The sequence below is a fragment of the Ctenopharyngodon idella genome, chromosome 20 (assembly GCF_019924925.1).
Source record: "Ctenopharyngodon idella isolate HZGC_01 chromosome 20, HZGC01, whole genome shotgun sequence".
Classification (NCBI taxonomy): domain Eukaryota; kingdom Metazoa; phylum Chordata; class Actinopteri; order Cypriniformes; family Xenocyprididae; genus Ctenopharyngodon; species Ctenopharyngodon idella.
The window spans coordinates 26,982,649-27,005,926 of record NC_067239.1 but is presented as its reverse complement, the minus strand read 5'-3'; the positions used below and the strand labels follow the sequence as shown (position 1 = coordinate 27,005,926).

The window sequence follows — 23,278 nt, the reverse complement described above, 5'->3', positions numbered from 1 at the left end:
AGTTTTGTCATAATTTACTCACTTTCATGGTGTGTCAAACCTGTATGACTTTCTTTCTTCCATTAAATGCAAAATGAGATGTTAGGAGAAATGTCCAGGCTGCTGTTTTCCATACACTGAAAACATACAGTAACCAGCGGCAATCAAACTCCAAAAGGGATAAAAACAAAGCACCATAAAAGTAGGAATACACTAGAATTTAAAAAACAAACCAAAATTGTCATCTTTATTTATGAAAACGCTAACTTTTGCACATTCAAACTTGGCATGAAAACATAGGTATATATAATTTGTTCTTTTATTAGAGCTTGACAAGTCTGTGGTCATTGTCTGTGACTTTGTCATGTGAGCATGAGTGAGGTTTATGTCTAAGTATGTATATGTTTCCATCCCAGACATGGAGGTGCAGGAAGTAGGTCTGTCATCCTGTTGTGATGCTTATGTCCTGTTGTTCTTGTTTTTGTTGAGTCGGTGGACCTGTTTCCTTTGTGGAGACACTTATCATCTGCTCCATTTTTACCCTCATTGTGTGGCCTCCTCTGCTTTCCTCCTCAGAGCTGCTGACATGCTTGGACAGAGGCAGTCATTTCCCAGCATCAAAGTACAGGTGAGAGTGTGTGTTGGTCTTAGTTGGGATATATAATCTGCCTGATACAGCTCTAATATTTCAACCTTTTGACTAAAAAAAAAAAAAAATATATATATATATATATATATATATATATATATATATATAAAAATATATATAATATATATAATTTTAGTATTAATAGTATATAAATATTAGTAGTATATAAATAGTATATATATTTATACAATAATATAATAATATATTATATGCATACCATTATTATTATTATTATTATTATTAATGTACAAATACAGCTTCAAAAAAAATTATTTTTTTCTTTAAAATGAATTTTAATATTATTAATAGGAATGTGAAACAAGTCAAATGACACACTCTTTTGGTAAATAAAAATTAAAGGGTTAGTTCACCCAAAAATGAAAATTCTGTCATTAATTACTCGCCCTCATGTCGTTCCACACCCGTAAGACCTTCGTTCATCTTCGGAACACAAATTAAGATATTTTTGATGAAATCCGATGTCTCAGTGAGGCCTCTATTGATGGCAAGACAATTAACACTTTCAAATGCTTTTTGTGCGCAAAAAAACCCCAAAATAACGACTTCAACAATATCGATTTCAAAACACTGCTTCATGAAGCCTTGAAGTTTTACGAATCTTTTGTTTCGAATCAGTGGTTCGGAGCGTGTATCAAACTGCCAAAGTCATGTGATTTCAGTAAATGAGGCTTCATTGTGTCATAAGTGTTTTGAAACATTTAGAAATTTCAATGGTTCACGTGACTTTGGCAGTATTCTTGACTCGTCGCTTCATAGCATTAAGGTTGAACCACTGTAGTCACATGAACTGTTTTAAATATGTCTTTAGTGCCTTTCTAGGCATCTGAAAGTGTTAATTATCTTGCCGTCAATGGAGGCCTCACTGAGCCATCGGATTTTATCAAAAATATCTTTATTTGAGTTTCGAAGATGAACGAAGGCCTTACGGGTGTGGAACGACATGAGGGTGACAATGACAGAATTTAATGACAGAATTTTCATTTCTGGGTGAACTAACCCTTTAAAATTGCATTTAAATAATCAGAATAGCACTGTGAATATATAGTGAATATTCCATATATATATCTCCCAGACATATCTACAACTACTCATTTTAAATATATCCAAGCCACAAGATATTACAAAAAAATGCAAAAAAGTAACCTTGAGCAATAGTCACAGTTTTTCAGACTGTATCTCATTGCATTACAGCTCATAATTTTAGTTCCTCACTCATCTATTATCAACACACCATCCATTGCTTTATCTATAGCCGTCAACTATAATTAATTGACATGCTGTAAGCAGATATTTCTCTTTGTTCTCGCCCTGTGTAGGAAGTACTGTCCGGCCGGATGTGCAGCGGTGACGGGAGACGTGTCTGGGGACATTTCCCTGGGCTATAGACATGTGAGTAGCTCTCATTGTTTTCCTCAGGTGTGGCTGGTGTGCCGCGGCTTATTTCGCATCTGTGGAAGAACATAAGCCAAGCTGCGGGGTTATTTACAAGGCCGACTTGCATCCAAGCAGATGCTCGGTGGGGGGCTTCCCAAACAGGTTTCAGATGCAACAACTCAGCCAGGAAAAGCAGCTTCTCTAAGCAGATTTTCCCACAGGTGCTCAGGCCTCTAGGGCCTTCACGGGGAATGTTAAGCGGGTCGGCTGTCGGGGGTGGAATGCACTAATGGCTCGTCCCATTGTCTGTCAGGCATTTGTTGTGACAGGGCTTGTGTGTATGAATGTGTGGACACCCTGAGGATACGCGGTGACAGATCATTTGTGCTGGCTCCATTGTTCTCCCTGGTCACTTAGTGGGCAGTGAACTCTGAATGAAAGGAGTTTATGTAATTGTGCATACCTCTCCAGCGAATCGGGGTCAGAGCTTTGGGTTTCTTGAGGGATTGGCCGAGCAGCAACGGATAGTTTGATGTGGAATGAATCATGTGCTTGGGCTTTGAGCTATAACTCAAGAAGTTAAAGGCCTTTTTGAAGAATTTGCATTGTGGTAAAATCTCTTCCTGTTTGTGAAAGCTAAGCTGGCCGAGCTTTATGTGTCACTGCAAGTTCTGGTTGCGTTGATTTTATGAGGGTAATTGAAAAGCCCTTTTCATTTAAATTAGATGTTTGTTGCACTGTGCATAGCTTAACCTCTTAAAAACCAAAAGTAGAGTAGAGCAAACCTTGCTGATCACCATGAAAAGGGAAACTGTTGTGTTGCAGTAGCAAAAATGCTGTCAGATACGAAAGTCTGAGACCACTAGTGAATATGCTTCTATTTTGCATTTTTTGTTTTTGCTCTGAACAGGACTGGGTGGTTTGAGAAAGTTACAAAGAGAATTGTGTGCTTAATGTAAGAAAATCTGACTTTTCAATGTCACAAATTTGCTAAATACTTCATTTTGTTAATTTACAGGTGGTCTCAGAATTTGGGACCCCAGCAATCATGTAAAAATAAGGAACAAATATGAACATAAAGTAGTTATGATCTAAAAAATACATGTTTGATACATAGTAATGGTTTGTAGTAATTAAAAGGTTTAATACTTTTACTATATACTCTGTTCAAAAGTTTGAGGTATTTTAAAAGAAATTCATACTTTTATTTAGCAAGGACACGTTAAATTATATAATTATAACGTTATATAATAAAGTGACAGTAACAGACTTTTATACTGTTTATTAAAAAATTATATTTCAAATAAATGCTGTTCTTTTGAACTTTCTGTTCATCAAAGAATCCTAAAAAAAATAGATCACGGTTTCCTTAAAAATATTAAGCAACTGTTTTCAACATTGATATTAATAAGAAATGTTCCTTGAGCAGCAAATCAGCATATTAGAATGATTTCTGAAGGATCATGTGACACTGAAGACTGGAGTAATGATGCTGAAAATTATAATAAATTAATTTATTAAATTACATTTTTAAAATTTCATTTAAAAAAAGTAAAATAAAAAAGTTTTTACTTTATTTTAGATCAAATAAATGCAGCCTTGAAGAGAATAATAGAAATCTGAATGGTAGTGTGTGTGTGTGTGTGTGTGTGTGTGTGTGTGTGTGTATATATATATATATATATATATATATATATATATATATATATATATATATAAATATAATAGTATAGGAAGTTAATAGAACAAAAGTAGACTTAAAAGATGTAAAACACGGAAAGAAACCACAAAATGCACATTCTGGTTGTGGGAAAAGTCCAGTGTATCAGAGCGTGACTATCTCTCTGTATTGTATTTTACTAATGATACATTTCCACAGACTAAAGTGATGGTAGGAGGAACGCTTTCTGCTTTAAGTTGCCCTAACCCCCATCACGGATCACAGATTTTCAAGAAAGACAACAGACACACGGCTGCAGGCTCAATACTCACACAACAGGGTCTTAACCGTCAATGGAAGACAAGGGCGCGCATTTCCACCCTGCTGCCATCTGCTTTGATATGCGAGTGTGGAGGGCTTTAGAAAGAGCCAGAGCGATTGATTACTTCACATTGGCTTTTGTGTAGATCGGGTGGAGCAGTGGAATCTGGGATTACAGGCAGATAATGCCACCACAGTGAGGGTGTGGATCTGCCCACCAAAGCCATTCAGCAGTCACTTCAACACACATTTATTCATTATTTTGCCACCTTAATCTCAGTTCTAGGTTTATCAATACTTTGAAAGACTGAATGAATCATCTGAATGAAATGTGTTTGCACAGATAGCGCCACCCTCCTCTACATGAAAATAAGTGAAACTGAATTCCCATAATGAAGAAATTTTAATTTAAGATGGAAAACAGTTATTTTAAATTGTAATAATATTTCACAATATTACTGTTTTACTGTATTTTTGATTAAACAAATGCAGCCTTGCTGAGCATAAGAGACTTCTTTCAAAAACATTACCAAAAAGTTACCGACCCTAAACTTTTGAATGGTAGTGTGTGAGTTTGTTGTCAGCAGGAAGTATCATTGATTCTTGTGTAAAAACTGGAAGGCTTCATGGCTTCATGCTGTGGCCCATCCTGCAGCGAGGAGATTTGACTCAAGCTCATGTTCATTCACTGAATAAGTCGGTATACAAAGGTCTTTCTAAGGACGGTTAAGAATGAGGACTTTGTATTTGCATAAAGAAGCTACATATGAATGACATCACCGTAAAGTCAGTTAATAAGCAAATAAGCATGCAAATCAATGAATAAAACGTGTGCTTGCTCAGTTGCTAAGGCAAGCATCACTACTATTGCACTTATTTAAGCCGCCTTTTTCACTATTTCTGATTAAAGGCAGAAGTCATTCATTTTGAGAGCTGTGTGGAGTTCGGATCATATGACAGAGGAATTTTCTAGTCCAATTTGAGCTTCGGATGTTTAAATATTTGAACTTTTGAGGCTAGACCATATGTGACTACCTGACCGGATGTGATTTTTAGTTTAATCAAAACTAGGCGCTAAGTGAGAATTACCAGTATTTTTCCACTAAAACATTGTTCTTTAAACAGTATTTCTGTAAAATGGGTGGTTATGAATAATTATCTCCTGAAAATAGTTTTATATTGATTAGCCCTAGAAAGTCAACAATATGTCTTTTAGACATATTGGCAGTCATTTGTTTTGTGTGGACATGTTCATATATTCATCATTAGGGTAAAGGCTTCTTCATGACACGCGACTGCCACAAATTTTTTGTTGTTGTTGTTTTTTACTTTGCCAGTGTTAAAATGATTGTTTAGGCTCATTTTGAAGGTGGAATCGACTTGGGGTGGGGCTTTTTTTTATGTAGTAAGAAACCACCCACAGTACTGTAGCATTGCGGTAGTGAGTTTTGCATGGGACAGCACAACTTTTATGTGTCATAAATCAAAGGTAGAGTTAGAAAAGGCTCTATTTATGGCCCTGACTGGAGGAGACATGTTCAGGTTAATGAAGCATCTCAGTCTGAATGCAGAGCAGCTGTTTCGGCTGATAACTCACAATACGTCTTCTGTTACCTCATCATGGTAATGATTTGCAAGTAGCTAATGAGCTCAACCAGACCACCTTAGAGACTATACACTCTTCTCGCATTCATTCTGCGGTAGTCTGTCATTTTACTCAAGCTTTTTTAAGCGGCCTTCCTTCCTTCCTGAAGTATTTTTGTAATTAATTTTATCTACAGCTCCGGGATAAAATAATAAGAGGTTACAGCAATGAATTCAAAGCAAAGTATTTTGAACATTGCTGGAACTGTGTGGTTAATGTTTATTATGAGGCAATGAACTATGCACATGGTATTTGGAATGCCTAATATGTGTTTTGTTTTATTAATGTTAAAGATGAATTGATGAATTGATCATTATTTTAAATGAAAAAAAATCTGAGCAGATTGACACATTCTCAACAATAAACATCACAAAAATCTGCTTAATGTGGTTCTTATATTGAACACGGGAAGTTTTTGTCATATTGCAGATGTGCAAGTGAAAAATTACCTATTCCAGATATACATATTCCAATATGTCTGCAGTGATTACACCACATGCCCAGGCTGTCACATTCAAATCTTAATGTTACTCATCAACCCACATTCAAATTGTCATAACATGATTTAAAAATAGAAAACCAGTGTTGAAAGATCTTTTATTCCATTATGGCTGTTACCTGTCCCAGCTGTTAAATAAAGGGGACTTTAGAAAGGTTATTCATGCATAGGCATTTACTGTGACAAAGTGCTAGCATTAGCCGCAGTAGCTGAGGAATGCTAAGCATTTCCACTGGTTGCTACAATTACTATAATTGTTGCCTCAGAATGAAATTATAAAGCCCTACTCAGTCAGAAATTTTAAATTAGTCTATGTTGTGACTAAAAACATGCATGCTTAATGTTCAGTGGCAGTCTGTCATAATAATTATGAAATTCCAGAGCAAATTGAATTGAAATGCCTGTGCTAGTAGTGTTCATAATGGTGTTTTATGGTAGTTGAGACTGTGTTCAAAACATCAATGCAGTGTTAATGTTTAGCGTGTGTGTGTGTGTGTGTGTTTTTATGGATGCAAAATAAATCATTACCATCAGTACCAAAAATATTTAACGCAACTAATGCAGCAGCATCTGTTTTTCGTCATTCTTTAGCTAGCGTTACATTATATGATCGCACTATCATTCATTCCAGTGCTATTAAACCATTCAAGCTTGATAAGACGCAAAAAAAGGACTTAAATCTGTACTGTGTGAATGTACTGTCTTTGAATCTCCTGTCTGTGACACACACACACGACTCATGTGCACAGAAAGCTGCTTAGGACAGCGCGCCGGCCGCATTGCGTTTTCTTTCGCACTTGAATGGACAAAAACGCAAAATTATGGCAAAATGCCTGCTTTGTCAAGTACCCTCGTAGGCACAGTCTTAAATGAGTCAAAAAAGGTCTTAAATGACAGAGTTGTGAGGACATCGCATGTGCGTCAGATCCGTGCCATGTGCATCAGTTCTTAAAGTGACAGCAGCCTAATAAACCTGCTGCTGACAGTCATTAATGTTAATCAACAAACAAAAGAAAATGGGAAAATAACTCACTGCTCTTGACTGCATAACTTTTGTAGCTTTAATAATGGTTAATCGATATTTATTTCATAATTTATACAATGAAGACTGTGAAGTGTTTGATAACTTTATTCAATTTCTTACCTGTTAGATCAAATATTTCAAATACACTTTGTTGTTTCTACATTAATTTGGAGATTAAAAGTGAAATTATTACAGTACAATAATATATTAAACTATAATGCTAATTGTAATTAATTGCAATTAATTACAGAAAAATTTGGGATTTAATTAGATATTTTTTTTATCTATTAACAGCACTGAGACTAGACAAAATATTAACATTGAAATCTAATATCAGCCAGGCAATAATGTTCAAATAACTAATGGTTTATCGGTATTGTTCTAATATTATTTTCATCAGCTAAATTTGTATGCCATTTCAGTCTAAATTTAATTAACAAAATATAGATTATTTTTAAAAGACAGTTTTGAGAGGAAAAAATTTGTGACCAAAAACAAAAGTTGTGTATGAGTGAAAACATGCATGTTAAGTCTTGCAGTCCAATCTCTGTCTGTCCCTTCATTATTGTGTCTGAGTGCTGTCTGTACTTTCCATTTCAGACATCAGTTTTGTGTAAAGCTGCGGTGCATGCTGGGGTCATCATGGACCAGTTTGGAGGACCAATCACAGTGGAGGAGCGCCGAGGGCTCAGTCACTACCCTGCGGTCAGAGCCAACGGCATCCAGTCAAAAGAGTGAGTTACTGCAGTGGTTTCTGTGGTCTTTCTTTATGACAGAAGCTTGAAGCCTCAGATTTTATCATGAATGCCTTGATATTCTTAGGTGGGTTAGACATCAACATGTGGGCTTTCCTTGTACATGAAAAGATAAAAAAGTTTACATTTATGCATTTACTAAGGAAGTCTATGGGGCAAATACGTAACTGTTGCCTCATAGACATCCATCATAAGTGTATTTCTGTCAGCATGTTTGTTTGTTGCCAAGTTTGCCAGGGAAAACGGTTAAAAAAATTGAAATGGTCTGTCTTACAAATTCCCCTGACAAGTCACAACATGTATTATTCCGGTGCTTCCACTAACGGCTGTGGCTGAATGTGACCTTGGTATGTTCTCTAGCCATACAGCAGTTATTATTAAGTGGTGATTCCTGCCTTCTTTAGCGTGATGGACGGTTTAGGTACTACCTAATGTCAGGGACACTCTGTCTGGACTGCTGGTCTTTCACAGATTTGTCACTGGGGAATTGGGGGGCAGGTTAAGAAAAAAATTGAGATTGCCTCTCGTTATAGTCTCTGAGGAGTGTTTGAAGTGTCCATTGAGAAGTGATTTATTAGGAGGACAACAGGCAGCTCTCTAGAGCTAAAGATACTTCCTATGATCCATTTGAAACCTAAACAGAACAAATCCTCGCTATCCAGATACATTTTCTTTTCTTTTTTTCTTTTCCTTTTTTTTGGATCGGTTAGGCACTTTTATTAATAGGAAAAGTAGACGAAAACGAAAAAAGTATGCGAAAACAGGAAATAAAGAAAAGGGGGACCAAGGATACGATGCAGGTCAGACTCAAACTGGTGTCAGCCAAATGACCAGTATGGCGCAATATGTCCTATGCTTGTTGTGGTAAGCCATGGCTCACTAAAAGTAGGCTAAGAGTATCTCACAGCGGTTTTTGTAATAGTAAATTCACTCATGTTGCAATGTTTAAGATCTTTTTGATACTTCAAATTATCATGTCATGCGGTTACTGGGGTGTTCTGGTTTTTAGTGCATTGCTATGTTTTTTTTTTTTTTTTTTTTTTTTTTGGGTGTTTGCTAAGTTGTTTCTGTGCGGTTACTTGGTGTTTTGAATAGATTTTAGAGCATTGCTATACTGTTGCTAGGGTGTTCTGGGTGTTTACTAGGGTGTTACTATGCTGTTACTGGGTGTTCTGAATGGAATTTAGAGCATTGCTATAGACCTACTGTTGCTAAGGTGTTACTAGAGTGTTACTATGTGTGTTCTGAATGAATTTTAGAGCATTGCTATAGACCTACTGTTGCTAGGGTGTTCTGGGTGTTTACTAGGGTGTTACTATGCTGTTACTGGGTGTTCTGAATGGATTTTAGAGCATTGCTATAGACCTACTGTTGCTAGGGTGTTCTGGGTGTTTACTAGGGTGTTACTGTTCTGAATGGATTTTAGTGCATTGCTATACTGTTGCTAGGGTGTTACTATGGTGTTGCTGGGTGTTCTGAATGGAATTTAGAGCATTGCTATACTGTTGCTAGGGTGTTCTGGGTGTTTACTAGGGTGTTACTATGCTGTTACTGGGTGTTCTGAATGGATTTTAGAGCATTGCTATAGACCTACTGTTGCTAGGGTGTTCTGGGTGTTTACTAGGGTGTTACTGTTCTGAATGGATTTTAGTGCATTGCTATACTGTTGCTAGGGTGTTACTATGGTGTTGCTGGGTGTTCTGAATGGAATTTAGAGCATTGCTATACTGTTGCTAGGGTGTTCTGGGTGTTTACTAGGGTGTTACTATGCTGTTACTGGGTGTTCTGAATGGATTTTAGAGCATTGCTATAGACCTACTGTTGCTAGGGTGTTCTAGGTGTTTACTAGGGTGTTACTGTTCTGACTGGATTTTAGTGCATTGCTATACTGTTGCTAGGGTGTTCTGGGTGTTTACTAGGGTGTTACTATGCTGTTACTGTTCTGAATGGATTTTAGTGCATTGCTATACTGTTGCTAGGGTGTTACTATGGTGTTGCTGGGTATTCTGAATGGATTTTAGAGCATTGCTATACTGTTGGTAGGGTGTTCTGGGTGTTTACTAGGGTGTTACTATGGTGTTACTGGGTGTTCTGAATGGATTTTAGAGCATTGCTATAGACCTACTGTTGCTAGGGTGTTCTGGGTGTTACTAGGCTGTTACTGTTCTGAATGGATTTTAGAGCATTGCTATACTGTTGCTAGTGTGTTCTGGGTGTTTACTAGGGTGTTACTATGCTGTTACTGGGTGTTCTGAATGGATTTTAGTGCATTGCTATATTGTTACTAGATTGTTCTGAGCAGTTGCTGGGGTGTTCTGAGCGGTTTTCATTGTGTTGCTATGCTGTTTCTAGAGTGTCTCTGGGTGTTTTGAATGGATTTAGTGCATTGCTATCTGATTTCTTGGGTGCTGTTGCTAGAGTGTTACTGGGATGTTCCGAATGGTTTTTAGTGTATTTGTAGTGGTTGTATGTGGTTGGTAGGGTGAATTAGCCATTCATTTCTCAAACCAATTGATTAGTCAAACTAAATCCATCATCTGCACTCTAAGGAGATTATGTTGATGATGTAACAGTTTTCAGGGTCCACTTTACCCTAACTAAATAACGACAATCCATATCAGTTCCCGTAATTACGTTGCTATGGTTTTGATCTCAGGCCTTCCATATGTTTTATTGTCTGCGCTTAAACATTTATTCCAGTCTGGCAACTCTGATCAGCAGTTGATTCATTTTGCCGTTGATTTTATTAGATTATATTTCTGTCACCAGCAAGTTTATTGCTTGTATTTCCAGACTTTTTTTGGTTGTTGTTGTTGGCACACCATCCACTATATATCCTATTTGAGTTTGTTCATGCTGTTGTAAACCACTTTGTACCCTGAACTCTGAAACGGTTTGCTCAACTGCCATAAAAGTAATGAAAAAGTAATCACATCCAGGAAGATTGTGAAAATGACAGGTTTTTAAGTAATGGCTGACAGAGATGCAATTTCCCAGCCTGTTCCTCTCTAATTACCACCACACTGCTCTCTTCACCGGCCCAGCTGTACCCCAGTTCTCCTGTCAGAGGGGGAGATGCGGGATGCAGTGAGGGAGATCCTCTGAATTTGGTAACACAACAGGGTTGACAATGGGAATCTCCCTCTTGGCCTCTGTAGGCGTTACTTTGACATGACAGGGCCTTAATTAATCACTGTAATAATGATCTTTTGTGTCTAAAACGCTGAGTGCTCACTGATATCTTTATTTTTCTATGTCTTTCAGTGGCTCGCTGTCTGAAACCCTCTTCACGTTTGTGACAAACGGTAAGCACTTTTGTTTCATGGTTCAATGATGATGTGAATTGAGTACACATATTGGTGTGGGATTAATCCTACTATTTCCTGGAGCGTGGTGACATTGATTGGTTTTCGCCACCTGCTGTTATTCCTGCTGCCGCTGTGTGTTACAGTTTTGTTTGACTGGTATATTTGCACCTCTGCAAAAAAGGAAGTAGCTTAATCACCTTGTGGCAGACTAACAGGTTTTTTTTTTTGTTGTTTTTTACCGGATATGGGAAGCCCTGTTTGCACTGTATCAGGGTGAATGGAAGGCGTGGGAACATCTTATCATCTGAGTTTGTTTTTCTCTGGCTGTTTGAGTCCGGCACAGACCGGTTGTGATTTACCTGTGCGGACGCGCTGATGAATCAAATTCACACGCCGTATGCCAAACGTTTGCATGTGCCAACACTTGCTCCAAATGTTCATTTTTTGTACGATTGTGCAGGGTGTTGAATTTGCAGATTCCTGACTTGAATTGCTGAATTGCAGTATCAAATAAAAAATATTATTAAATAGGATTAAATCATAAATTAATTTAACTTTTTTTGGTATTTATATTCATTTCATTATATTTAAATAATTTACTTTTTTTTTTTTTTGTGGTAATTGAACACTTAATTTCACAAAATGCACAGATTTACTTAATATATAATGTATATATAATATATAACTTACAGATTAAAATTTTTATGTCAGTATTTATTTTTATAAAGTTATGCAAAACAATTTAGTTAATTTGGACACACTTTAATTTAAAGGGATAATTCACCCAAAAAATGAAAATTCTGTCATCATTTACTCACCCAAATGTCGTTCCAAACCTGTAAGACTTTCGTTCATGTTCTGAACACAATTGAGGATCTTTTTAATGGAATCTGAGAGCTTTTTGTCTCTCCATTGACAGCCTGCACAACTACCACTTTCAAGCCCCAGAAAAGTAGCAAAGACTTCATTAAAGTAATTCAAGTGACTCCAGTGGTTTAACCTCAATTTTATGAAGCAACGCAAGTGCTTTGTTTGTGCAAAAAAGCATAATTTACCACTTTATTTAAAAAAAAAAAAAAAATCTCCAATGAGTTCACAAGAGCACCACGACGCATGCATGTTGTGTTAACATGAGGGCAGACGTTGCGTGAATGCGCGTTGAAGATTAATATTTTGTTCTCGTCACTTCATAATATTAAGGTTGAACCACTGTAGTCATGTTGACTATTTTAACAATGTTTTTACTACTTTTCTGGACCTTGAATGACTGTAATTATGTTGCTTTCCATGGAAGATAAAAAACCTCTCGGATTTCATCAAAAATATCTTAATTTGTGTTCTGAAGATGAACGAAGGTCTTGCGGGTTTGGAACGACGTGATGTTGAGTAATTAATGACAGAAAAATTATAGCACCAAATTCTAAATTGTCTAATTGTCCAATCCATTAACCTTCTCTCTTCATTACTACAGTGGGTGTACAAGTATAGTCTACACTCTTTCATACTGACTGGATACATTGACTGGTTATTGTTTGCTTTAGTGATACACACGCAAGCTTTAGTCAGTAGTTATTATAGATTTATGGAAGTACCTTTTCTGATCGATGTGACCCTAATCTCTTCTGGTCAGAAGTGGACCTGGGTTCAGTGTGCATTGTTGATGCATTGCATGAGTTCCTGATGACAGGAGTTGATAGATGTGTGGACACCAGTCAATGCCTGTCAATTGATTCCCATTAATCCAATTAGCTTAAAGCACAGCCGTGCAATGACTGCTACCATCAAGACAGCACCCTACCCTCACCAACCCCCTAGCTAGATGCTAACACTCACAAACAGCAAACAGTTTTAGAAACATTATGATGTGAAATGAAGAAATATTTAGGATTCCTCACTATTTCTAGGTCATATTGAAAAAATAATGAAAACATTTGAAAAATAAAAACAGAAGCATTTTCTCTAGCGTTCATAGACGTTTGAATCTCACTGTGCTTATGAGTATGCAGAAACTTCAATCGGAGGATCTTTTCCGACCACCTGCTGGGATTCTCCTTGTCTTCCTGAGTTTCCTCTGCTCACATATGCTAAATGTGTGGAATGTGATAGTGTTAGCCAAATCAGGGCTAAGCAACAGGATGTATTGGCCCTGTTTTTCTCTTTAAAGGAAGTGAGAGCCTTCCCCCCTTTTTTATTGTAATATTGTTGTGTTCATAGCACATACGTCTCCATTTAACTGTACACATGGTGGGTATTTTAAGAGCTCAGGGCTTCCTGTTGAGTCAATGTACACGTAACTGAGTTTTTGCTCCACATGTGTGTTTTATTATGTCAAAAGCAAGCACTAGACACGACTAGAACTAACAGTACTCTTTTTATGTTCTTAATGCTTTGTTTTTGAAAGTTTTGTTACCATCACCAAGATATCTGACACTTACACTACCATTTAAAAGTCTGGGGTTGGTACAATGTTTTTATGTTTTTGAAAAAAGTCTCACCATTTTTGATGCATTTATTTGATCAAAAATACAGTAAATTTGTTATTTGTCAAATTGTAGCTTTCTATTTGAATATATTTTAAAATGTAATTTATTCCAGTGATGTAAAGCTGAATTTTCAGCATCATTACGTTATACATTATCATTACACGATCCTTCAGAAATCATTCTAATATGCTGATTTGGTTGCTGATTATTATCAACGTTGAAAACTGCTCAATATTTTTTTTCTGGAAACTGTACATATTTTTTTGTGATTCTTTGATCTTCAAACAGCATTAATTTGAAATTGAAAATGTTGGTAACATTATAAATGTCTTTACTGCCACTTTTGATTAATTTTAATGCATCTTTGATGAATAACAGTGCTCTCTCCTACAGATTGCAGCCAACAGACTGTTCTTCAACCGGTGGCCACAACTACAAGCTTGTCATCACACAATATCTCCTCTGATGGGTCTGAAGTTGACTGGTTCCCTAACAGCACCCAACCGGGTATCTCCGATGACCTCAACCATAACCATCCACAGTGGCTACAGATTGATCTTGGGGAAAAGAGGAGGATCACAGGTAATTTTTGTAGCCTTCATAACCTGATCTCATCGTGTTTTTCATCCAGATTGTTCATCTGTGGGTCACCTGAATGTGCCAGTTTCCTCTTTGACACCTCAATGTGCAGGTTTGGGTTTCTTGCACGATGGGAATCCCATTCCAGTGCACATATTTTTAATAGTGTTCACTATATTATATTACTATAATTATGAAATGACAGCCCGTGATGTTCTATTCAGAGCTGTCCTCGGACTCGGAATTATGCTTTTCTATGGCAACACTATCAACATCAAAGTGAATCTGCAGTGGTCATGTGCTACAGCGGTCATGTGGTACAAGTCGGAACTCTCAGAAAATTCAGAGTTTACAAGTTTTACTTAACTTTTTACTCAACAGCGTTAGAGTATTAGTTCACTTCTGAATGAAAATTTGCTGATAATTTATTCACCCCCATGTCATCCAAGATGTTCATGTCTTTCTTTCTTCAGTCGAAAAGAAATTAAGGTTTTTGCTGAAAACATTCCAGGATTATTCTCCTTATAGTGGACTTCAATGGACACCAAACGGTTGAAGGTCAAAATTACAGTTTCAGTGCAGCTTCAAAAGGCTTTAAACGATACCAGACGAGGAATAAGGGTCTTATCTAACGAAACGATCGGTCATTTTCGAAAAAAATACAACTGTATATGCTTTATATAAACAAACGTTCGCTTTCTAAGTGCCTCCGCCAAAACCCCATTTCTTCAAAAAGTTTACGCTGTATGTCCTACGCCTTCCCTATTCAACTTACGGAACGAACGCAGCGCCAGTTATATTTTTTCCGTAAGTAGAATAGGGAAGGTGTAGGACATACAGCGTAAGCATTTTGGAGAATGCAGAAATGGGGTTTTGGCGGAAGCACTTAGAAGGCGAACGTTTGTTTATATAAAACATATACAGTTGTATTTTTTTCGAAAATGACCGATCGTTTCGCTAGGTAAGACCCTTATTCCTCGTCTGGTATCGTTTAAAGTCCTTTGAAGCTGCACTGAAACTGTAATTTTGACCTTCAACCGTTTGGAGGACATTGAAGTCCACTATAAGGAGAATAATCCTGGAATGTTTTCATCAAAAACCTTCATTTCTTTTCGACTGAAGAAAGAAAGACAAAAACATCTTGGATGACATGGGAGTGAGTAAATTATCAGGAAAAGTTTATTTGAAAGTGGACTAATCCTTTTACCTAAAAAAAAAAAAAAAAAAAAAAAAAAAAAAAAAAAAGTTGCCAGCTAGTGGCAGCATTTTTGATTATATTCACAAATGGTCCCCAGAATATTTTGTTGTATGAATATGTAAACAGTCAATATATCAAAAGAAAGAACAGAGCTTCTGCTTTAAAACAAACAAACAAAGATTTTATTTTAGCTTCTGTCTGCTCCTTCTGGTTTACGCAGATCATTCTCTTAGATTGTCTTTGGATCTGGAGATGTTGTACTATTTCAAAAGAACTGTAACAGCACCCCCTACCATATAACAGTGAAAACGCAGATTGCCGGAAAAACACCTGAATGGCGGGGAAAGAGTTAAGAGTTCAGTGAGAATGTAAGCGCTTCTTACAAGTCGGAATCTCGTAATTTCCATAATTCCGACATGGTTTGAACACACCTTCAGATCCTAACACACACAGACACAAACATTTCCCAAAGACCCAAGGTTTCCAGAGGGTGTTAAGTGGGGTAATTATCCACACAGAAGGTCTTTCTCATGATCGGCTCTGTAGTGCCGAGGAGAATTACACACCCAGAGCACATGAGCGTCCACCCCATCAACCCCCCCACAACTAACTGGTATCTGCATCTTTTGAACAGTTCCTGGTATTGCATAAAAGCACAGAAAGGCCCTCTCTGTGTCCATTCATCACACATACAAACCCTCTTACAAAAGCACATTTAAATTTAGGAACACTCCGGACATGCGTTTATTTTGAGCATGACTGTTTGTAGACAGCACAACTGAGTTAATTTCATACAGCTCAAGGAGCAGGAGAATGCTCACTTTGTCTCCTGTATGGAATCTGTGCTTTTGGACATGATGACCCTGAGTGAAACCGGCCCGTCTCAAAGAGGAAGCACTGTTATCGTTGTGGCGATGGCGTACATTTGTGAGGCTAAATAAAACTAGAGAAAAAGCATCTCTTTATCTGTGGGGTCACCATTCTGCATTCACTGGATGCTTTCTAAGAGAGCTTTTGTCAACAAGCATGAAAAATTCATGTTTATTTTTCCTCAAGAAAAATACATCGCTGTAGACTAGAGAGTATAGTAAATGAAAGCAATGAGCCACAAAAGGCCATTTTACCACGGTTAATTAGGACCACCCTTAAACATGGTAAAATCACTGTAATGTACAGTGTCGTTCAAAAGTTTGGGATTAGTACGATTTTTATTTTTTTTTCTTTTGAAATAAATTATTACTTTTATTCAGCAAGGATGAATTGATCAAAAGTGACAGTAAAGGCATTTTATAATGTCACAAAAGATTTCTATTTCAAATAAATGCTGCTCTTTTGAACTTTCTAATCATCAAAGAATCCTGAAAAAAAAAAAAAAAAAAAATGTATCACGTGTTTCAAAAAAATATTGATAATGAGAAATATTTCTTGAATGCCAAATCAATGCTTGAAATCTTGAATGCCAAATTTCTGAAGGATCATGTGACACTGAAGACTGGAGTAATGATGCTGAAAATTGAGCTCTGCCATCACAGGAATAAATTACATTTTAAAATATATTCAGATAGAAAACAGTTAGTTTAAATCACAATATTATTTAAAGGCTCAAAAACTTTAAAAATCTTAATGACCCCAAACTTTGTGAGCAGTAGTGTGTATCGTGTAATGTGCAAGTTGGATATAATGTACGAATAATAGTTGTCAGTTGAAGTTAGTAATTCGTCTTGCAGTGATATTGAAGATTACTAAATCTTAGGTTTTTGTTGGTAATACTGGTATTCGGAATGGGAGTACTGAAATATCCCAATTCTGACCACAAAATGCTCCAGTCATGCTGCCTTCCAGACATCTTGTAATTCTCCCAAAACAACCAATGGAATGTTTCTTTAGTCTGTGCCATTTTAGAAATGACATCAAATGATTACCAGCGTTGGATGTCTGATCTTGATTGTTTTTTTGTTTTTTTTTCATGTAGGAGGTGGGAAAATTACAGGTTATGTCATCCAGTCGAAATTTAGAACCGCAATTATACATTTTATACTCCATTTTAACTGCTTGTTTAGTTTTCAGTATATTCATCTTTGACCACACGAAGGGACATCACTGCCTTTAAAAATGGTGCTTTGATTTTATTTCTTTGATTCTTCAGCTTTACTTCCTTACTTTCTTTATATAGTGGCATATCTTTGAACTCTTCAAGCTTTTCTCTAATGATGACTAGCTTCCTTTCACAACTTTCAAGTCATCACACTTCAATCTCACAGCTTCACACTTTGAATTGCTCTTATGATCACAGTGGTGTCCCCGCGTCTGTGATGTAGTTAACGTTAGGAAGTAATAACAGACCTCGGGTCTCCAGTTGGTGTTTCCATGTCTGCTGGGAATATGCCACTTGAGTGTTTCCCTCAGGAATGTGTTTTGTAGCCGAAAGAGGCCGGCCACAGGTTTCCACTGTGATGCTGATGACGGGCGGCACTCTGAAGTGAAGTCTTTAGCCTACATGCTGTCACATTCCTCAGCTGGCTGAGCGCTTACATCACTGTCCTCAGGAGAATGACCTCAGTAGCATTTGAGGCAAAATGCCGTATGACTAAACTAAATGGTAGTTTTTTTTTGTGCTTTTCAAATGAAATAATTCTGAGTCATGTTTTTGTTTCATAGGTATTCTGACCACAGGCTTGACCATCACAAACTTTGAATATTTTGTGAAAAACTACAAGATCGAGTACAAGGAGAGGAATCGCTGGCGGACATTTGTCCAGTATAATAACTCTAATGATATGGTAAGACTTTGTCTTTATATCACTCCATAATCACACATTCAATACAACCATAAAAAGTATTTTAACTTCTGCTGTAGAAATTGGAAATAGTTGGAAATAATTATATAGACGTATAATATATATGGATGGATGGCTGGATGGTTGGTTGGTTGATTGGATGGATGGATGGATGGATGGATGGATGGATGGATGGATGGATTTTGTTTTTTGGATGGATGGATGGTTGGTTGGTTGGATGGATTTGTTTTTTGGTTGGATGGTTAGTTGGCTGGCTGGTTGGTTGTTTGTATGGATGGATGGGTGGCTTTTTTGGTTGGTTGGATGGATGGATAAATGGATGGTTGGCTGAATGGATGGATAAATGGATGGTTGGTTGGTTGGCTGGATGGATGGATGGCTTTTTGGTTGGATGGATAAATGGATGGTTGGTTGGCTGGTTTGTTGTTTGGCTGGATAGATAGATGGATGGATGGATGGATGGATGGATGGATAAATGGTTGGTTGGTTGGATGGATGGATGGATGGATGGTTGGTTGGTTGGATGGATGGATGGATGGATGGATGGTTCGTTGGTTGGATGGATGGATGGATGGATGGATGGATGGATGGATTGTTAGAAGGTTGGAAGGTTGGTTAAAATTTATCCTTGGCCAAACTGCATCAGAACTATTATTTCAGCTGTGAAAAATGTGAATTTTCTTTTGAATAAAAAGTGCTAATGAATCAAACACAATGAGACCAGCAGAGACATTTATTAAGGGTCAATAATATAAGTTTAGATTCCTTGAGATTTCTTAACTGTGTATCATTCATGTTTTTAATGTTGCAATGTTGTATTTTACCCTTAGATTTTTGAAGGAAATACTGACAGCCTCCACCAAACACGCAACACCTTCCATCCCTCCATCGTAGCACGAAGCATTCGTGTCGTGCCTCAACAGTGGCACCGGATAATTGCCATGAAAGTGCAGCTGCTGGGCTGTCCTTATGTGAAACCCATCCCAGGTGCGTGTCTGACACAAAAAGGCTTTACAATTTCATCTTTCTCATTAAATGTCCACTAAACCTCAGTTTTTCTCTATGTAGTGAATTCATCGTCTCAGGTGACACAGGAGGCTCAGCCTACACAGCCCATACACAGTGACATGACGAAACCAGTGCCCTCTCAGGCTGATCTTGGTACGGTTTTAAGAACGTACACTAATCACTCATTAATTAATACAGATTATGTTACAAATGTACTGGACAAATGTCTGAGAATTTGCAAATATTTCCTCCCTACCCTTATTCAAATTTCACCTAAAATCGTTTTTTCCTCAGTATATTGGTTCTCCTTGTCTACCTCAGAGTTATAATTGTCATCTAAAACTAAACCCATAAAACATTTTGATTAATTAAAATAAAATAAACATGAACTGAAATTAAATAATATTTTAAAAAACATATTTTATTTCAGCTAGATGTCAAGGCAACATTTCTTATTTTTGTTTAGTTCAAGTTAAAGTACTAAAATAACAAACTAAAACTTAATTTAAAAAATTGATTGTTGACAAAAGCTCTCTTAGAAAGCATCCAGTGAATGCAGAATGGTGACCCCACAGATAAAGAGATGCTTTTTCTCTAGTTTTATTTAGCCTCACAAATGTACGCCATTGCCACAACGATAACAGTGCTTCCTCTTTGAGACGGGCCGGTTTCACTCAGGGTCATCATGTCCAAAAGCACAGATTCCATACAGGAGACAAAGTGAGCATTCTCCTGCTCCTTAAGCTGTATGAAATTAACTCGGTTGTGCTGTCTACAAACAGTCATGCTCAAAATAAACGCATGTCCGGAGTGTTCCTAAATTGTTTCATTCTATTATATTTTATACTAAGGGTTTTTTTTTTTTCTTCCTCATCTCAGACATTTACATCTCGTATTTTCTTCTCTTTTCAGTTAATATGGTTGTAATAATTGTGCCCACCATTCTTCTTGTGATCCTGCTCCTGGTGGGAATCTGCCTGGTTAAAATGCTATACAAGTAAGTGAATTTTATTAATTTTTTTTAGTTTAGCCATATTTGTTATTATTTTCCCTGAAGTCTTTTATGTTACCATACCTTTTAAGGCTTTCAAGACGTAAATGACCTCTGTTATGATTTACGTGTCAACAAGTTGTTTACAAAATACATAATAAGACCAGAAATGTGCATTAAAAAAATTAAATAGGTCAGTTTTGATTTCAGATTGACTTTAAAGAAGAAAGGATGAAAGTTAGGAATATTTTGTCTGTATTCTCCGTGTTGTGTCTGGCTTGAGAGGGTGGTAGGGTCAGATATGTTAACATTCATTGGAGCACAGCGGGCTTATCTCAGTTCAGTTACTGTCTGTTACTAGTCCTGTTATCAAACACAGCAGACATATTCTCAGCATTGCGTATGTGCACACACCAGTGATTCCCAGCTTGCCCTAATAGATACCACAGCCATTGGTGTCAATAAAAGAGGGAGTGTAAGCTGATATGAGTGAGTCCCGTGTGGATGTTGTGATTCCACTGCAACATATTGCAGCGATATTTAGATTTGTAAAGAATGGGGAGACTGAGAGCTGTGGGGGATAAAGGAGGGTTGAGGGTCAAAGGTCAGTGTCAGGAGATGTGCCAGCTGCATTAGTCCCCCCGAGAGAGAGCTCAGGGACAGGGGGATTGTGGGGAAATGAGGATGAATGAATGGAAACCTCTTATGGTCATGTTCCAAGGGAATAGTAAGGCATCTTCTCTTGTTTAAGAGTGATGAAGGTGGTGAGAGACCCTGGAATCTGCCACCTGTGTCTCTGACACTGATGTTTTTCATTGTCCCACAGTAAGAAGACAAAGGATAACACGTACGGCTCTGCAGAGACACAGCATACAGGTAAAACTTTTGCTTTAACTGAACTGGCTGGAACACTTAAAGGAATATATAAAAAAATTCAGTGTTTTGAAGAACATTTTAAACTGCTGTTTTCCATACAGTTTTGTGCTTCTAAAGCTGTGTGATAGTTTTGTAGATAAAACAGACTTTTTTTGTTGAGATCATTTATGAATGGTTTGGTTTGTTTTCAAATGAAGCTATCAGATAACTTCAGAAGACTTAGAATATGGCATATGGGCTGCTTTTATGGTGCTTTTGTTTTTGGAGCCACTGGTCTTCATCAATTTTTTTAGTTGTATGAAAAAGAGCGGCTAGAACATCTTTGTAAATATCTCATTTTGTGTTCCATTTAAAGGAACACTCCACTTTTTTTGAAAATAGGCTCATTTTCCAGCTCCCCTAGAGTTAAACAGTTGAGTTCTACCGTTTTCGAATCCATTCAGCTGATCTCCGGATCTGGCGGTACCACTTTTAGCATAGCTTAGCATAGTTCATTGAATCTGATTAGACCGTTAGCGTCTCGTTAAAAAATGACCAAAGAGTTTCAATATTTTTCCTATTTAAAACTTGACTCTTCTGTTGTTACATCGTGTACTAAGACCGAAGGAAAATTAAAAGTTGCAATTTTCTAGGCTGATATGACTAGGAACTATACTGTCATTCCGGCGTAATGATCAAGGAACTTTGCTGCCGTACCATGGCTGCAGCAGGTGCAATGATATTATGCAGCGTCTGTGACCCCGTGCTTGCACAGGGAGCGTGCCTTGCAACCATGGGGACATTTGTAAGAGACGCTGCGTAATAGCATTGCGCCTGCTACAGCCATGGTACGGCAGCAAAGTTCCTTGATCATTACTCCGAAATGACAGTATAGTTCCTAGTCATATCGGCCTAGAAAATCGCAACTTTTCATTTTCCGTCGGTCTTAGTACACGATGTAACTACAGAAGAGTCAAGTTTTAATTAGGAAAAATATTGAAACTCTTTGGTCAATTTTTAACGAGATGCTAACGGTCTAATCAGATTCAATGAACTAAGCTATGCTAAAAGTGGTACCGCCAGACCCAGAGATTGGCTGAATGGATTCGAAAATGGTAAAACTCAACTGTTTAACTCTAGGGGAGTTGGAAAATGAGCCTATTTTCAAAAAAAGTGGAGTGTTCCTTTAAGAAATAGTTGTACTGGTTTATAACAGCTTGAAGGTGAGTAAATAATGTCAAAATATTAATTTTGGGGTGAACTTTTTCCTTTAACATTGGTTTCAGAACAACTTAAAATACAGAAAATCATGTAATGCGCACATTTGCATGAATAAAACTTGACTGCACCATTTTTTTATTTTTTTTTATTTATTTTTTTTTAACCTATATCATTCTCCAAGTCTTCACAGAATGTTCTTAGTCATCATGACGTATCTCTTCCAAATATATATGTTGTGTTCTGCCCTTTCAGACATATATAATTTAAGGCTTATCTGCTTGACTCGCACAGAGATAAAACCATCTTTCAGAGACTGGCTGACAGATGAATGATTCTTGTCTACAGGCTGTTGGAGACAGATAAAACAGCCGTTTGCCAGACACCAGTCCACAGAGTTCACCATCAAATACAGCTCTGAGAAAGACCCCATCCAGAAGCTGGACCTGGTAACCAGTGCAATGGCAGGTAAAGATTGACAGTGTTTCTCACACCGTGTCCCATCCATTATCAAGCATGTTTTCTGTCCTCACCGATATCGAAAATGCTACCCTGTGTTGAGGAAGCTGCTGGAAGACTGTTGCACATTAAAGAAATTCATACTTTTATTTAGCAAGGATACATTAAATTGTGACAGTGAAGGCATTTATAATATTATGCTGTTCTTTTGATCTTTCTATTCATCAAAGAATCCTGAAAAACATGCATCACAGTTTCCACAAAAATACAACTGTTTTCAACATTGATAATAATAAGAAATGTTTCTTGAGCAGCAAATGATTTCTGAAGGATCATGTGATACTGAAGACTGGAGTAATGATGTTGAAAATTCAGCTTTGCATCACAGGAATAAATCCCATTTTAAAATATACTCAAATAGAAAACAGTTATTTTAAATTGTAATAATATTTCA

At 37.1% G+C, this 23,278-nt stretch overlaps 1 protein-coding gene across 1 annotated transcript in view; it reads left to right on the top strand.

Moving 5' to 3' along the window:
- The window catches only part of dcbld1 (discoidin, CUB and LCCL domain containing 1), a 35,343-nt gene that overhangs the window by 7,264 nt on the left and 4,801 nt on the right, over window positions 1–23,278 (top strand). Inside the window, exons 4-14 of the mRNA XM_051875493.1 lie at window positions 556–607; window positions 1,966–2,038; window positions 7,773–7,906; window positions 11,192–11,232; window positions 14,112–14,300; window positions 18,154–18,275; window positions 19,124–19,280; window positions 19,362–19,454; window positions 20,214–20,298; window positions 21,119–21,168; window positions 22,714–22,833. Coding sequence (XP_051731453.1) covers window positions 556–607; window positions 1,966–2,038; window positions 7,773–7,906; window positions 11,192–11,232; window positions 14,112–14,300; window positions 18,154–18,275; window positions 19,124–19,280; window positions 19,362–19,454; window positions 20,214–20,298; window positions 21,119–21,168; window positions 22,714–22,833 — 1,116 coding nt within the window. The remainder of the gene's footprint in view (window positions 1–555; window positions 608–1,965; window positions 2,039–7,772; window positions 7,907–11,191; window positions 11,233–14,111; window positions 14,301–18,153; window positions 18,276–19,123; window positions 19,281–19,361; window positions 19,455–20,213; window positions 20,299–21,118; window positions 21,169–22,713; window positions 22,834–23,278) is intronic.